The sequence below is a fragment of the Nycticebus coucang genome, chromosome 10, assembly GCF_027406575.1.
Source record: "Nycticebus coucang isolate mNycCou1 chromosome 10, mNycCou1.pri, whole genome shotgun sequence".
Taxonomy (NCBI): domain Eukaryota; kingdom Metazoa; phylum Chordata; class Mammalia; order Primates; family Lorisidae; genus Nycticebus; species Nycticebus coucang.
The window spans coordinates 30,095,873-30,112,538 of NC_069789.1; the positions used below are offsets into that span (position 1 = coordinate 30,095,873).

At 46.5% G+C, this 16,666-nt stretch overlaps 1 protein-coding gene across 1 annotated transcript in view; it reads right to left on the reverse strand.

Moving 5' to 3' along the window:
- Positions 1-15,461, reverse strand: part of PARP1 (poly(ADP-ribose) polymerase 1) — a 50,805-nt gene extending 35,344 nt beyond the window's left edge. Inside the window, exons 1-4 of the mRNA XM_053604961.1 lie at positions 15,242-15,461; positions 11,237-11,402; positions 2,995-3,110; positions 875-1,089 (exon numbers count right to left, since the gene is read on the reverse strand). Of these exons, the coding sequence (XP_053460936.1) occupies positions 875-1,089; positions 2,995-3,110; positions 11,237-11,402; positions 15,242-15,361 (617 nt within the window). The 5' untranslated portion in view covers positions 15,362-15,461. The remainder of the gene's footprint in view (positions 1-874; positions 1,090-2,994; positions 3,111-11,236; positions 11,403-15,241) is intronic.
- Positions 15,462-16,666: the final 1,205 nt, after the last annotated feature.

A 16,666-nucleotide genomic window follows, 5' to 3' on the forward strand; every position in this document is an offset into this window, starting at 1 on the left:
ATAGAATAAGATTCTGTCTCAAAAAAAAAAAAAGAAAAAAAAGAAAAAGAAAAAAGAAATTCTCTCTTTTTTTTTTTTTTGGTAGAGACAGAGTCTCACTTTATGGCCCTCAGTAGAGTGCCGTGGCCTCACACAGCTCACAGCAACCTCCAACTCCTGGGCTTAAGCAATTCTCTTGCCTTAGCCTCCCGAGTAGCTGGGACTACAGGCGCCCGCCACAACGCCTGGCTAGAAAAAAGAAATTCTCTAGACCAAGACTGAAGTCTAGGCAAGAGCAGGAGGTATCAGATAGATCTTCATATCCTAACACCAAGTGAAACTCAAATTTTGAACTCTAAGTCGGGAAACTGATTATCCACTGCCCACCCCCCATCTAAAAATGGTCACTATTTTCCTAACACCATTCTTAGAAACCCAGACATACAGGAGCATGCTAACCTATCTATGACAATGTCAAGGGGATGTGATAGAAGATCATGTGGGGTTCAGAGGAAATGTGGTAGATGACCCAGGCAAGGAGCACACTCAGGATGGGGCAAGAGGGTGGTCTTCACAGTCTGAAGGGCTGCCATGGGAAAGCAAAACCCGCTTGTCCCTGGAGATCAGGTACTGGAATGGGGGAAAGACAACCGGGAAGCAGCTGTCACCCAGCAGCGGGCTGCAGGAATGAGCCCTTGGAGCCCTGCAGTCCTTCCCTCCTGTGTATGTCCTCTGCTGCCACAGCTCTGCTGCTGTTGTCCCTCAGGCTACATCTCCCTGGCTTTCTAACAGTTAACAAAACGAAACCCAAGAGTTGGACGGAATCTTTAGGGTTTTTGAGCCTCCCTTAAGCCCCTCTCTGAACCCAAGAGAACCCCCAGGGCACTCTACCCACCCTTCACTCTTGACTCCCGGGAGCTGCTTCCTCAAGGCTTCCTTATCCTCTGCAGTGAGGAGGCTGAAGCCCTTGAGCTGGCTCGCGTTGTACTCTGGCCGGAAACCCAGCTCCTCCCTGTTCATGACAAAGCAGTTTGGGTGGTACCAGCGATCAATCATGCCCAGTTGTGGCTTCTCTGGGTCCAGCATCTTCTTGGACAGGCGCATCTGGCCCTGCAGGAAAAACTGTATGTGGTACCCAGGGAGTGACAGGTCCCAGCCAAGGCCTATCTGGCAGCTAGAGGATTCAAGGTTGCTGGGATGCTCTGGCTCTCTCTGGCCACCAGGGATTGTGTGTTACCTTCCAGTCTCAGTGCTTTTTTTTTTTTTTTTTTGCAGTTTTTGGCCGGGGCTGGGTTTGAACCCACCATCTCTGGCATATGGGGCTGGTGCCCTATTCCTTTGAGCCATAGGCGCCGCCCTGTTTTTTAAATCCCAAATGGCTGGCTACCTACCCACCTACCTGGACAAGTGAGGAAATGGCAATGCTTCCTTGAAGATTTTTCTGTTGACCTGGGGCAGGTGTAAGAACAGCAGGTGTGAGAAAACCTGGGCAGCTTGCAGAACACCTGGGAGGGCCTCCAAGGCAGCACATTCCTACTAGCAGGGATTTCTTGCCACTCCCACACTGCTATGGTCTCTTTAGTTTGTTTTCATATATAAAACCCCCATAAGAAGGGATAATAAAGCTATAGGCAAGACCTAGTCCTGGCTCAGCGCCTGTGGCTCAAGCTGCTAAAGCGCCAGCCACATACACGTGAGCTGGCGGGTTTGAATCCAGCCCAGGCCCGCCAAGCAACAATGACAGCTGCAACCAAAAAATAGCCGGGCGTTGTGGCGGGCACCTGTAGTGCCAGCTACTTGGGAGGTGGAGGCAAGAGAATCCCTTGAGCCCAGGAGTTGAGGCTGCTGTGAGCTATGATGCCACGGCACCCTACCCAGGGTGACAGCTTGAGGCTCTGTCACAAAAAACAAAAACAAAAACAAACAAACAAAAAAAACCAAACCTAGTTCTACCAGCTTGCCCAGGTTTACTGTTCCCAGGCTGTTGACATACCTGGGAGAGTTCATTACATGCCTGCGAGGTCCAGACTCAGAGAATACAGCATGAGGGAATCCATGTCAGGCCAAGTCACCCAATAGCACATAGCTTCTGGCACTCCCCTTGAAAAAGACCTTAATTTTTGCCTCAAAGTTTCAGTGGTTGAAGGTAGCTGAAGAAAATCTAGCCATCTCATGTTTTTTCTTTCTTTCTTTTTTTTTTTTGTGGTGGTTTTTGGCCAGGGCTGGGTTTGAATCCGCCACCTCCGGCATATGGGGCTGGCGCCCTACTCCCTTGAGCCACAGGTGCCGTCCGATGTTTTTCCTTTCTAAACACTCAGTGGCTCACCTCACTTTCCTGTACAACACCTCAAGGTGGCAGAAACCTTAAATCAGCGGTTCTCAACTTGTGGGTAACGACCCCTTTTTAACAGTGAAAATACATTGCGGCATTAGGAAGGTTGAGAACCACTGCCTTAAGTTAATCAAGTTAATTAATGTTAATACATGCAGGTCACACAGAGAAGGGTAATAAGGCTGGAGGGCATAAGCCTCCCCCACCCCTCTCCTGCTATCTATCTACTCCAGCTGACTGGCTGTCAGCCTTCAGGAACTAGAACTGGTGGAAAAGGCTGGTTAATGAAGTTCCTCTGATTAAACAGAAGAAAACTGGAGGCTCACACTAGGGAAAAACACATTCTTTCAACTTAATCCTACTATTAAACACAAACAGCCTCCCCACAGCCACTGCTGAGTCCATTAGAGACTTCTGTGTTAACACCTTCCAAATGCTCCCAGGTATCCTGAGAGCAGATGCAGCCACAAACACGAGTACTGAACCAACAATGACTAAGTAGGGCCAGAACCGTGTGGAACAAAAAGTGGCATTTCTGGTCTATGCTAACACTTCAATTTATTTTCAACCACTGGTGCTGAACTAACATCTTAAAGCCCCTATTTCTTCTTGAGACAGCCAATGGCACCCGCTGCAAGCAATTCATGAAGACCAACTAGCTACCTGAGCCTACACACACTCACCTTCTCTATCTTCTCCAGACACCCCTTGCAGGTGCTTCTGTTGGACTTGGCATATTCTGCTGCAAAGTCTCCCAAGGTCTTTTCCGTCTTGCTGCCACCTCCGGCCTGGCCTTTGCCTGAAGAATCAAACACATGGCAACACTCATCGCAGCAGCCTCGCGGTGTAGCTACACAAAGTCCCCTGCTCACCTCCTTCACCTCCCCAGGACCCTTACCCCCAGATACCTTGAATATGGGGAGACTATAACTGGCCCACTCATCTCCATCTATGACTAGTGTGGCTGATTAACAGAGCTTAGTTTCTGGCCATAAAGTGACCTTTCTCAGACAAATGCTTTGAAATAGCACCATGTTAGTTGGCAGTGGGCTGTCTGACCTTCCACCTCTCTCCATTTCCTCCGAATCCTTCCCCACACTTGGGAAAGTACTAAGTGCTACCTTAAAAGCCTGGAACCATACTAAATTCTAACTCAGCCTTCTAATTTCCATTAGACTTTATCAAAGTTAAATATTAAAGAGACTATCTTGCTGTACGTCAGACATAAGCATATGTAAGAATTAAATGTGTGATAAAGGTATAATTTTAAACTAGTGAGGAAAGGCTGAATTATTTAATTTGGGACAAAAGCTATATTCTTTTGTTGCATAAAAATAAATTCCCAGGCTGAATGTCTTCCCACTAACGCCACAAGTAAAACAAGGCGACTGGGTGTGGTGGCTCACACCTATACCCCTAGCACTCCGGGAAGCTGAGGTGGATGGACTGCTTGAGCTCAGGAGTTTATGAGACCAGCATGAGCAAAAGTGAGACCCTGTCTCTACTAAAAATAGAAAAATTAACCAGGTGTGGTGGTGGCCGCCTATAGTCCCAGCTACTCTGGAGGCTGGGGCAAGAGGATTGCTTAAGCCCAAGAGTTTGAGGTTGCTGTGAGGTAGGAAGCTATGACACTGTACCCAGGGCCACAGAGTGAAACCCTGGCTCCAAAAAACCTCCAACGTTTCTAAATATGAGCAATAAACCTGTTGGAAAAGGAAAAAACACTGCTATTGAAATAACACTAAAATACATTAAATACTTGGGAGAAATTTAGCAAAAGACACATAAGATCTCTAATTCCAGCAAAATCTTACCACTTTCATGTAGAGATACATCACGTCTATAGATTGGAAGAATCAATCCATTAAGATGTTCATTATCTGCAACTTGATGTAGATTTGATGAGATGCCAATCAAATTCCTAGCAGTAGTGTGGGTGGCGCCTGTGGCTCAGTGAGTAGGGTGCCGGCCCCATATATGGAGGGTGGTGGGTTTGAACCAGGCCCTGGCCCAACTGCAACAAAAAATAGCCGGGCGTTGTGGCAGGTGCCTGTAGTCCCAGCTACTTGGGAGGCTGAGGCAAAAGAATCACCTAAGCCCAAGAGCTGGAGATTGCTGTGAGCTGTGATATCAGCGTACTCTACAGAGAGGGAGACAAAGTGAGACTCTGTCTCTTAAAAAGGAAAAAAAAAAAAAATTCCTAGCAGCTGTAATTTTAATAGCTCCAAACTGGCAACAACCCAAAACTCACCAATAGGAAAATGGATAAACAAATTCAAGATAAACCCCCAAAAGGACTATTGCTCAGCAATAAAAAAGAATGAATGACACACAAGATGACCTGGCTGAGTTTTCACTGACATTATGCTCAGCGAAAAAAGTGTATGAGAGGGCTCACACAATTCCTTTTTTCCCCTGTATCAGGCAAAATTAATCTGGGGGAAGGAGGGAGCAGAGAGAAGGAAGGAGGGAGGGGAGTCACAGTGTGTGACACACCTCTTGGGGGAGGGACGTAATTATAAGGGAGACTTTACCTAACAAATATAATCAGTGTGACCTGGTTCTCTGTACCTTCAATGAACCCTCGACAACAAAAAATTAATATAAGGGACAGAAAACAGAACAGTGGTTACTTGAGTTGGGGAAAGAGGATTTTCTGGGCTGACAGAAATGTCTATAACTCGAAGTTATGTTAGATATATGTACAAATTTGTCAAAAATCACTTACTGTGTATATAACTATACGTAAATTATTTTTAAAATTCCACATACACTATCAAAGACATACCACAAATGAGAAGACAGGTATGACCACATCAACATTAGTCAAAAATAAAATTTTAATGTGGGAAAACAGACAAAGCTAAAACGAAAATACCAAACTAGGAAAAGTATTTATAAAATGTTATGATGGAGAATTATCTTTTACATTAAGACAAAATATTCCCAAAGAAAAATAAGGGAAGGACACAGGCAAACATCAAAGTGATATAAATGGCCTAACAGAAAAGGCTGAGAACCATATGACACGTGTTCCACCGTACTAGGAGTGAAGTGAGAAAGAAAGAAAACACTAAGAAACAGTGTGCTAGCAGAGAAACGGATATAGGATATAATGCCACTGATACAACCTTGCTAAAGGCAATTTGGATATATATAGGTTTTAAAACTATTCATCCCTCTGAGCAATAATTTCACTTCTTGGAATAAAGGAAATAACTAGACAGGTGCCCAAGTTATACAAGAAGTTTACAGCAAGTCTGTTTATAATATAATGAGGTTGAAATCCTGTTCTCCAAGGCAAGAGTTTGGATTTGAATCCCAGCTCAGGCATTTACTACTGGTTATAACCTAACTTCTTTGTGCTTGAATTTCCTCATCTCTAAAAACAACTGCAAGAACACAATGAAATTAGTATGTCAACTGCTTGGAATGGCACAGGAACTTCAGCAAGTTCTCATAAAATGAATACTATGTATCTTTTAAAAATAATGACAGGGGCAGCACCCATACCTCAGAGAGTAGGGCATTGGCTACATACATGGGGGCTGGCAGGTTCGAACGGGGCCAGGCCTGCTAAAACAACAATGACAACAGAAGCAAAAAAATAGCTGGGTGCTGTGGCAGGGGCCTATAAACCCAGTTACTTGGGAGGCTGAGGCAAGAAAGAGTTAAAGGTTGCTGTGAGCTGCGACACTCTACCTAGGGCGACATCTTGAGACTCTGTCTCAAAATAAATAAATAAAAATGGGGAAATCTGTAACTTTTGCATTTTTTTTTCTTTTTTTTTTGTGGAGACAGAGTCTCACTTCATGGCCCTCGGTAGAGTGCTGTGGCCTCACACAGCTCACAGCAACCTCCAACTCCTGGTCTTAAGGGATTCTCTTGCCTCAGCCTCCCAAGTAGCTGGGACTACAGGTGCCCGCCACAACACCCAGCTATTTTTTTTTTTGGTTGCAGTTCAGCGGGGGCCAGGTTTGAACCCGCCACCCTCAGTACATGGGGCCGGCGCCTTACCAACTGAGCCACAGGCGCCGCCCTGGAAATCTGTAACTTTTAACACAGAAAGTGTGAATATCAAGCTTTAAAAGCAATGCACAGGCTAATGCTACTCAACATTAGGGAAATGTAAATCAAAACCACAATAAGGGGCACAGGCCCCATATACCAAGGGTGGCGGGTTCAAACCCAGCCCCGGCCAAACTGCAACAGAAAAATAACGGGGTGTTGTGGTGGGCGCCTGTCGTCCCAGCTGCTTGGGATCTGAGGCAAGAGAATCGCCTGGGCCCAAGAGCTGGAGGTTGCTGAGTGCTTGATGCCACAGCACTCTACCGAGGGCAACAAAGTGAGATTCTGTCTCTAAGGAAAAAAAAAAAAAAGTATTTCCTTACAAAAACCATAATAAGAGACCACTTCACACACATCGAGATGGCTACCAAAAATAAATAAATAAAATAAACGCATGTTGGCTAGGCATGGTGGCTCACACTTACAATCTTTGTTACTCTGGGAAGCTGAAGCAGGTATATCACTTGAGTTCACCAGGGGCCCGAGACCAGCCTGAGCAAGAGCAAAACCCTGTCTTGACTAGAAATAGAATACTCTAAATAGAAAACTAGCTGGGCATTGTGGTGGGTACCTATAGTCCCAGCTACTCAGGAGGCTGAGGCAAAAGGATCCCTTGAGCCCAAGAGTTTGGACTGCTGTGAACTATGATGATGCCACATCACTCTACCCAGGGCAACAGAGTGAGACTCTATCTCAAAAACAAAAGGCTTGGTGCCTGTAGCCCAGTGGGTAAGGAGCTGGTCACATACACTGGGGCTGGCAGGTTTAAAGCCAGCCCGGGCCTGTTAAACAAAAGTGACAATTACAACAAAAAAATAGCCGGGTGTTGTGGTGGGTGCCTATAGTCCCAGCTACTTCGGAGGCTAAGTAAGGCAAGAGAATCGCTTCAGCCCAAAAGTTTGAGGTTGCTATGAGCTGTGATGTCATAGTCTACTGAGGGTAAAATAGTGAGTCTGTTTCAAAAAAAAAAAAAAAAAAGAAATGAAAGGAAGAGAAGAGCGTTTGTAAGAAGGTGGAGAAATTAGCACTGCATCTTGCTGGTGGGATGTAAAATGGTAGCTGCTGTGGAAAACAGTGTGAAAGTTCCTCAAAAATAAAACACAGGTGCCTGGCATGGTGGCTCATGCCTGTAATGCTGGCACTCTGGGAGGCCGAGGTGGGTAGACAGGTTGAGCTTATGAGTTTGAGACCAGCCTGAGCAAGAATGAGAGCCCGTCTCTACTAAAAATGAAAAACCAAGGCAAGAGGATTGCTTGAGCCCAAGAGTTTGAGGTTGCTGTGAGCTATGATGCCAACAGCACTCTGCCAAGTGTGACAAAGTGAGATTCTGTCTTGGAAAAAAAAAAAATTAAACACAGAATTACCATATGATTCAGCAACTTCAATTCTGGGTATAAACACTGAAGTGAAAGAAGTGTCTCTAACATGTATTTGTATACCCAAGTTCACAGAAGCATCATTCACAATAGACAAAATGTGGAATCTACCCAACTGTCCCCTGATGTGTGACTGGGTAAACCTAAATGTGGTATATACATAAGACGAATGGATTATTACCGTGCCTTTGAAAAGGAAAATCTGACACATGCTACAGTATGTATGAACCTAGAAGAACTATGCCAAATCAAATAAGCCAGATACAAAAGGACAGATATTTCATAATTCTACTCAGATGAGGTATCTTGAGTCATTATCAGGGGTTGGGAGTGGAGAAGAATGGAAAGTTATTGTATAATGGTCATGGAGTTTCAGTTTGGGAAGATGAAAAATTCTGGAGATGGGGCGGCGCCTATAGCTCAGCGGGTAGGGTGCCGGCCCCATATACCGAGGATGGCGGGTTCCAACCTGGCCCCAACAAACTGCAACAAAAAACAGCTGAGTGTGGTGGCTGCCTCATACCACACAGGCAGGCAGGTTCCAACCTGGCCCAGGCCAGCTAAACAACAATGACAACTGCAACAAAAAAATAGCCAGGCGTTATGGCAGGCGCCTGTAGTCCCAGCTGCTTGGGAGGCTGAGGCAGGAGAATTTCTTGAGCCCAAGAGTTGGAGGTTGCTATAAGCTGTTACGCCACAGCACTCTACCGAGGGTGACACAGACCTTATACCTTTCACAAAAAGTTAACTCAAAAGGGACTATCAACCTAAATAAAAAGCACAAAACTATAAAATTAGAAAATAACATAGAAAACCTAGATGACTTTGGGTCTGGTGATGACTTTTTAGAAACAATATCAAAGACACCATCTGTGAAAGGAGTAACTGGCTCTCATCACCAGGATATGGAGGCAAAAAACAAAACAAAAGAACTCCTACACTTCATTAAAATTAAAACTTTTCTGTGAGGCCGGGCACAGTGGCTCAACGACTATAATCCTAGCACTCTGAGGCCAAGGCTGCTGGACTGTTTGAGCTCAGAAGCTTGGGACCAGCCTGAGCAAGAGTGAGACCTCATCTCTACTAAACATAGAAAACTAGCTGATGGGAGCCTGTAGTCCCAGCTACTCGGGAGGCTGAGGTGAGAGATCGCCTGAGCCCAGAGTTTGAGGCTGCTGTGAGCCGTGATGTGACAGCACTCTACCAAGGGTGACAAAATGAGTCTCTGTCTCAAAAAGAAAAAATTCAGGTTTGTTTTGATACCTGTATTTATTAAAAACAAATAAAGGGGCACAGATGCCACAGCACTCTACCCCGGGCGACAGAGTGAGACTGTCTCAAGAAACAAAACAAAACAAAAAGAACTTTTTAGTGAAAGACTCTTGTTAAGAAAATGGGAAAGAAGACCAGCCACACAATGGGAGAAATTATTTGCAAAAGACATATGTGATAAAGGGCTGTTACTCAAAATACACAAAGAACTCAACAATAAGAAAACAAATAGTCCAATTAATAAATGGACAAAAGGTCTAAACAGACACCTCACCAAAGAAGATATACAGATAGCAAATAAGCATATAATAGAGATGTTCAATATAATTATGGTATTAAGGAAATGGAAATTAAAATCCAGAAGTTGGAGGTTGCTGTGAGCTGTGATGTCATGGCATCTACCCAGGGCAACAGTTGGAGGCTCTGTCTCAAAAAAAGGGAAAACTGCATACCTATTAGAATAGCCAAAATCCATAACTCTAACACACAAATGCTAGCAAAGATGTAGAACATGGGAACTCTCATTCAATGCTGGTGGGCAATTTATGACAAAACTAAATGCACCCTGACCATATGATCCAGCAATTGTGCTCCTTTGGATTTACCCAAATGTGTTGAAAAATTATGTCTACACAAAAACCTGCACATGGGGACTGGGCATGGTGGCTCACATCTGCAATCCTAGCACTCTGGGAGGCTGAGTGGGTGGACTGTCTGACTCAGGAGTTAGAGACTAACCTGACCAAGAGTGAGACCCGTCTCTACTAAAAATAGGAAAATAAGATGGGGGTTTGTGGTAGGTGCCTGTAGTCCCAGCTACTTGGGGGGCTGAGGCAACAGGATCCCTTGAACCTAAGAGTTTGAGGTTGCTGTGAGCTATGACACCATGGCACTCTACCCTGGGCAACAGAGTTGAGATTCTGTCTTTTTTTTTTTTTTTTGTAGAGACACAGTCTCACTGTACCTCCCTCGGTAGAGTGCCATGACGTCACACGGCTCACAGCAACCTCCAACTCCTGGGCTTACGCGATTCTCTTGCCTCAGCCTCCCGAGCAGCTGGGACTACAGGCGCCCACCACAGTGCCAGCTATTTTTTTGTTGCAGTTTGGCCAGGGCTGGGTTTGAACCCACCACCCTCGGCATATGGGGCCAGCGCCCTACTCACTGAGCCACAGGTGCTGCCCGAGATTCTGTCTTAATAAGAAAGAATAAAAAAGAAAAATAGAAAAACTAGCTGCCCATGGTGGGTGGGCACTTGAAGCCCCAGCTACTTGGGAGGCTGAGGCAAGAGAGGTTGCTGTGAAATATGAAACCACAGCGCTCTACCCAGGATGACAGAATGAGACCCTGTCTCAAACTAATAAATATTTAAATGTTAAAATAAAAGGAAGAACCACAAAACTGTGTGTATTGATTCAGTCAATCCTCCTCCCAAGGTCTACGCTACGTGTTCCAGGAACAGTGGCTGCTGGTGCCACTACATCAGGGTCCCCCCAGTCAACACCGCACCCTGACCAATAGGCCAACCCTGTCAAACAAGGAGTCTCTTGATTGTTCCTGCTTCTTTATGCTCTGTTCTCTCAATCATGAAAAAAGATATAAAAGAGGAAACTATGGACAATAAAAAGATCACTGATGGCTAGGGATCGAGGAGAGAGATTTAATAGAGCACAGAGGATTTTCAGGGCAGTGAATCTACTCTGTATGATGTTCTGATGATGGATGCACCTTCACTACAGCACTTGCCCGAACCCACAGAATGTGCAGTACCGGGAGTGAACTACGAACTCTGGTTGATAATGATGTGCGCATGTAGGTTCATCAATTATAACAAATGTACTGCTCTGGCATGGCTGGGGTGGGTGGCACTGACAGTGGGGAGTCTGTGTGTGTTTGTAGGAACCTCCAGGGAGTACTTGGAACTCACTATACTTTGCTTCATTTTGCTGTGAACCTAAAACTGCTCTGAAAAAAGTATTAAGAACAAAAACAAAACAAATTTAAAAGCTACATTCCAAGCATCTGGAAAAATAAGACAAAAAATCTCATGCAACTAACAAGGCCAAGTCAATGAGGTGCTGTTGAAGTAATACCCATACCATGTTTTTGGTCAGCACTTGTGGGAGACACGGAGGCTAAGCTAGGGCGCTTTTCCTTTGCCCTCTCAACTAAAGGGTTTGAACCCACCACTTCCCTAGTTTGTACACACCAGTCACTCCTCCAGCCTCCGAGGTCTTCTTGACTTTCTGCTGGTCGTCCCACCGTAGCTCAGAGAACCCATCCACCTCCACGTCAGGATGCCGGATAGAGTGGCCCACCTTCCAGAAGCAGGAGAAATGGTACCAATGTGGGACTTTCCCATCGAACATGGGTGACTAGAAGGAAAGGTATCAGAAGGAGGCACGTTAGCGGTTAACCTCAGACCCACTAGACCCCCTACCCCAGCTCCACCTCCCAGGAGCAAAGCAACACAGTAAACACTGTTCTTCCATCTGTGAAAGGAGGACCTCACACAGGGAGCTGCAAGAGGATGACAAGCAGCATTCTTTCTCCATCTTCCCCCTTAGCTTGGAAGACTGCTGCCCATTGTTCCTGAGCCCATTCCCTTAGGACACCAAACACAGCCACAGGAACAGCAGGTGGCCTTTTATAACCGAGCTCTGCCCGTGTCTCTTTTAACCACACACAGTTACGTTCAGTGATGATCTGTCTCATCACTTTAGGGAACCACACGCGAGACTCCACGGCCTCTACCAGGAGAGGCCAGACCACGCCAGGCATGCCAGGACCCAAAGGGCCTGTGTGGCCCAGAAAGGGCTCCTTAAGTACCTCTGCAGTTAAGAATGACAAGGAACAAGACCCAGATAATGAGCAAGGCAGAGAAAATTGTGTCAGTAAAAGAGTGTCAAGCTTGCAGCAGCTGTGGAATGAATCAGCGTCTGTGAGAGAAGCGTAAACAAGGGCAGCAGACCCGCAGCTAGACTGTCAGCTGCTCTGGCCTGTCCTACAGGAGGCACTGTTTCCCAGGTGCAAGAACTAGAAGTCTGGCTAGGGGAAGGCGGTTTTCCCTCTCAGGTGGCTTTCTTTCACATGCTTCACACCGGTAAATAACTTAACAGCTCCAGGTCTTATATTGTGACAAGGCCAGGCTCTGCTCCCAGGTTGGTCTGGCTTTACTGAGTGGTGGTGACAGTAAGTGGGAAGATGAGCAGGACACTGGCATTTACTTGGTACCTACTTTTTTTTTTTAAGATAGAGCTTCACTTTGCCCTGAGTAGAGGGCTATAGCAATTATAGCTCACAGCAACTTCAAATTGCTGGGCTCAGGTGATCCTCCTGCCTCAGTTTTTCTATTTTCAGTAGAGATGGGGGTCTCACTCTTGCTCGGCCTGGTCTCAAACTCCTGAGCTCAAGCAATCCACTCACCCTGGACTCCCCGAGTGCTAGGATTACAGGCGTTTTAGCCACTGAGCCTAGCTTCTACTATTCTTTGCAAGTCCTCCTTGTAACCCAGTGATTTTTCAACCAGTGTGTGTGAGAGGATCTTAGGTGTGCTGTGAAAAAAAAATTTTTTTTGCAGTTTTTGGCTGGGGCTGGGTTTGAACCCGCCACCTCCAGCATATGGGGCCAGCGCCCTACACAGTTGCTGCCCTGAAAAATTTTAAAAGATCGTTAACTAAATTATTTTTGTTCTTTTTTTTTTTTTTGTGCAGTTTTTGGCAGGGGCTGGGTTTCAACCTCAGGGTATGGGGCCAGCACCCTACCCCTTTGAGCCACAGGCACCGTGCACCTAAATTATTTTTGAAAGAAGTTCAAAGCACAGTAAGTATATTCTTTTTTTCATTCTTTGTTTTTGATCAACGTAACTTTTAAGTGTGCCACAGAAGTTGAACTAAAAGTTCAAACATGTCGTGAGATACTGTCCTGAGTCCCACCCATAATCCCCTCCCATTTGGAAAGAGGAATAATCTTGTCCCTCAGGGTAGCCCCAAAGCACAACAGCTAAAGTAGCAGGTATTTGATACTCAAGAGAACAATCCTCCCATACAAATGTGAAAGTATTTAAATTCAAACAAGGGGAAGAAAGGCTTCTTTCTTTCCACCTTCACCAGCTCAGCCTGTAAGATCAACCTTAAACATTTGAATACAGCATCAATCACAATTACAGAAAAACCACATTTATAATACTACTACTACTACTAATAAAAGTTCTTTTCACTGGCCAACTATGCCAAGCGAGGGCCAACAGTGTTAAACTTTATCCGGTTCAGGATCTTCAATAGCGCCATCTCCCCAGAGCCAACGCTCCTCTCCATCTCCCAGTATGGGCTGGCCATGGGTTTTCTGCCCATCCTTCCTACTAGAACAGGGTCCTTCTTTGCTTACCCGGTGAAGCCTATAGAAGTCCCTTTCCTGGCATAACATTTAAAATGCATAACAACAGGGTCACAAAGGGTAATTTTGGGGTACAGTACCCCTCTAGTAACAACTGTAATTTTTAAGTGATGTGTGGTAAATGATATTTTGAGAAATCCCAAAGTGATAAGACAGTATCTCTAATTACCTACCATTAATAACAAAAATCACAGGTATGCTAATACGTCTCGACTTTGTTGCTTATATTCATTAAGCATTTAAAAGCAATACTGCATTTTATCTGGAGGTTAGCGAAGACAAATATTTTTTCTTATCTAAACCAAGGACTTCCTGAGTTCTAGCCACCATCCCACAGATCCCAGGTTAAGAATCCCTACTCTGGGAGTGGGAACTTCCTAAAAGCAGGCTGCTGGGCATATTCAGGGTGAAGTTCAAAGGACCCTTAGTGGGAAATAAGGCTTTTCAAAATGGAGGCCTTGTCTAGTTCTCTTCCTGACCCACTTCAGTGAATAACAATTTCTAATCTAGCTCCCACACTTGGCTTAGTTCACATCTCAGACTCCTAGGCACACAATGCTTGGTGCCTAGCTCCATCGGGTGGCATGTAACCCTGTACAGCAACGTTTCCCAAGGGCTGGATCTCTTTGTGTCCTTAGTACCTAACACAGCATCTGGAACTTAATAGTCATTACATAAATGTCTACTGATAAGTACTTCGTGGCAGGTACTGAGCTAGGCAGGCCCTGAGGACAACAAGATGAAAGCCCCAGTCCCGGCCATACTAGGAAACCAGATAACAGAAGTACACCTGGCTCTTGGGTACCCACTAGTAAATGTTTCCCTCCCATCTAACCCCTAAATACTGAACATCCATTGTGGGTTATCTGGTCATTCCTAAAACCCATTATGGCTTCATGGCAAGGAAGGAAATTAAGTTACCTTGATCAGGAACACTAAACTTAGGTAACAGACAAGCGTATGTTGGACGTGGGGGAGGAACAGGGCAGGTGAGAACCAGAATTACAAAAGCACATTATCACCACATTGAAAGTTGGAGGTAGCAGGAACCCCTCCACATTGATGAGGGCTTTCAAGGGCCACCACCTCACAGTACATTCCAATACTCCTTATGGTGCTCCCCAACACGCCTTCGGTCATCTCAGATGCCTTAGGAAACCTAAGAGGGGGATACCCAATGTAGCAAAATGCTTAGATGAGAAACTCATTGGAACCACTCTCTTACTCAACCCAGGCAGCTGCAAATGCAACAAGAGAACGCATCGATGAACAAGGAAAGTTTGGGGGAAATTACTTCAAACCACAAATTAAGTCCAAAATGAACGCTCTGTACCAAAATGACACCGCCTTGCAGTTTTGCCTAATTAAAATTAAAAGAATGAGTACGCGGGTGCTGATGTAACAGCTAAAAATAGGTTAAAAAAAGATCCTCACAAGCCAGTCGCCATCATACACGTAGGACAAAAATCTCCCACACCAAGCAAAGTAGGTCAAAATCAGACAAGCTTGGAGAAACCATGCACAATTTTCCTCCCCCTGAGGCTCACGGCAAAAAATTAAAAAGAACTCTTCCGCCACCCAGAAATAAGGAGAAGCGGCTCCTTATTTTTACAAAGCGAAAGGCGCACACCAGCTGCAGACTGTATTTCCCCGGCATTTCCCGCTAGTTCAGCAAAACCTCCCGGAAGGGTCGGCCGGCGGGGCCGCACCGGGGAGGAGGGGCAGCCGCGGCGCCCGCAGGCCCGGCCGGCGGCCAGTAGCGGCCGTCCGCCCTCCCCCATCTTCCCGCCGCCCACAAAGCGGCCCTCCGCGGCCGCACCTGCACCATGATGGCCATCCGGAGCGAGTCCTTGGGGATGCTCTCGCTGCATTTCTTGCAGGAAGCGCGCCCGCTCTTGGCGTACTCGGCTCGGTAGAGCTTATCCGAGGACTCCGCCATCGTCGCCCTCGTGCCGTTGCAGCTCCTGGAGCCTAGGAACTCGCGCTGCCGACTGGCTGCCCTGCCCGCCCACAGGCGCCCGACCGCCCACACTCACCGCTCGCAGATGGATTGCTGATGCCTGGCGGCGGGAACGCCCCCGGCGCTCGGGTTCGTGGGGCGGGGCCGGGCGCGCGCGCCCCCTGCCGGCCCGGGGTGGAGCGGCGCTTCCCGGGCTCCTGCGGCCGTGCCGGGAGGTCCAGCCCCGGAAGCCGTGGCTGCGGTGCCCTTTTAACCACTTTGTGCCCGCGGCTGAATCTTCTTCGCCCGCTCAGGATGAGTGTGTCTTCTCTCCCGCGAGCGTGCCGCGTCTGACCCGCCCTGGTGGACCCGGCGGGAGCGGGTGACCGAACCGGCCCGGGCGGGCGGACTCCCAGCCGCAGCCTGCATCTTCCTCGTCGGAAATTTTAAATGAATTGAACACAAATCCCAGGAGTGTTAGCAGTGCCTGTGACTTTGTTGGTAATAGCAATCACAGATGATTTCATTTTACTTTAAAGTTTTTGGAGAGAACTCAAAACATTGTTAAGCTTACCCGCTATTTGCTACTAGATTTTGTTATTTAACGTACAACTCTATTGTTTCAGTATAACTGGTTTCTTTTTTAATTCTATATTTTGTTTCATTCATTTCAAACATTGAGTGTGATGTGTTTCAAAATATGATAGAACCTTGGTGGCGCCTGTGGCTCAGTGAGTAGGGCGCCAGCCCCATATGCCAAGGGTGGCGGGTTCAAACCCAGCCCCGGCCAAACTGCAACAAAAAAATAGCCCGGCCTTGTGGCGGGCGCCTGTAGTCCCAGCTGCTCGGGAGGCTGAGGCAAGAGAATCGCGTAAGCTCAAGAGTTAGAGGTTGCTGTGAGCCGTGTGACGCCACAGCACTCTACCCGAGGGCGGTACAGTGAGACTCTGTCTCTACAAAAAAAAAAAAAAAAAAGAAAATATGATAGAACCTCTGTAGGTTGGTCACAGACTCCTTTTGTTCCTCTCTGTAGAGTTCCTTGGCGTCACAGCTCACAGCAACCTCCAGCTCTTGGGCTTAGGCAATTCTCTTGCCTCAGTCTCCCAAGTAGCTGGGACTACAGGCACCCGCCACAACGCCCGGCTATTTTTTTGTTGCAGTTTGGCCCTGGGAGTGGGGGGGGTTCGAACCCGCCATCCTCCGTATATGGGGCCGGCGCCCTACTCACTGAGCCACAGGCACCACCCTTTTTTAATTTTTTTTTTTTTTTTTTGAGGCAGAGTCTCATTATGGAACCCTGGGTAG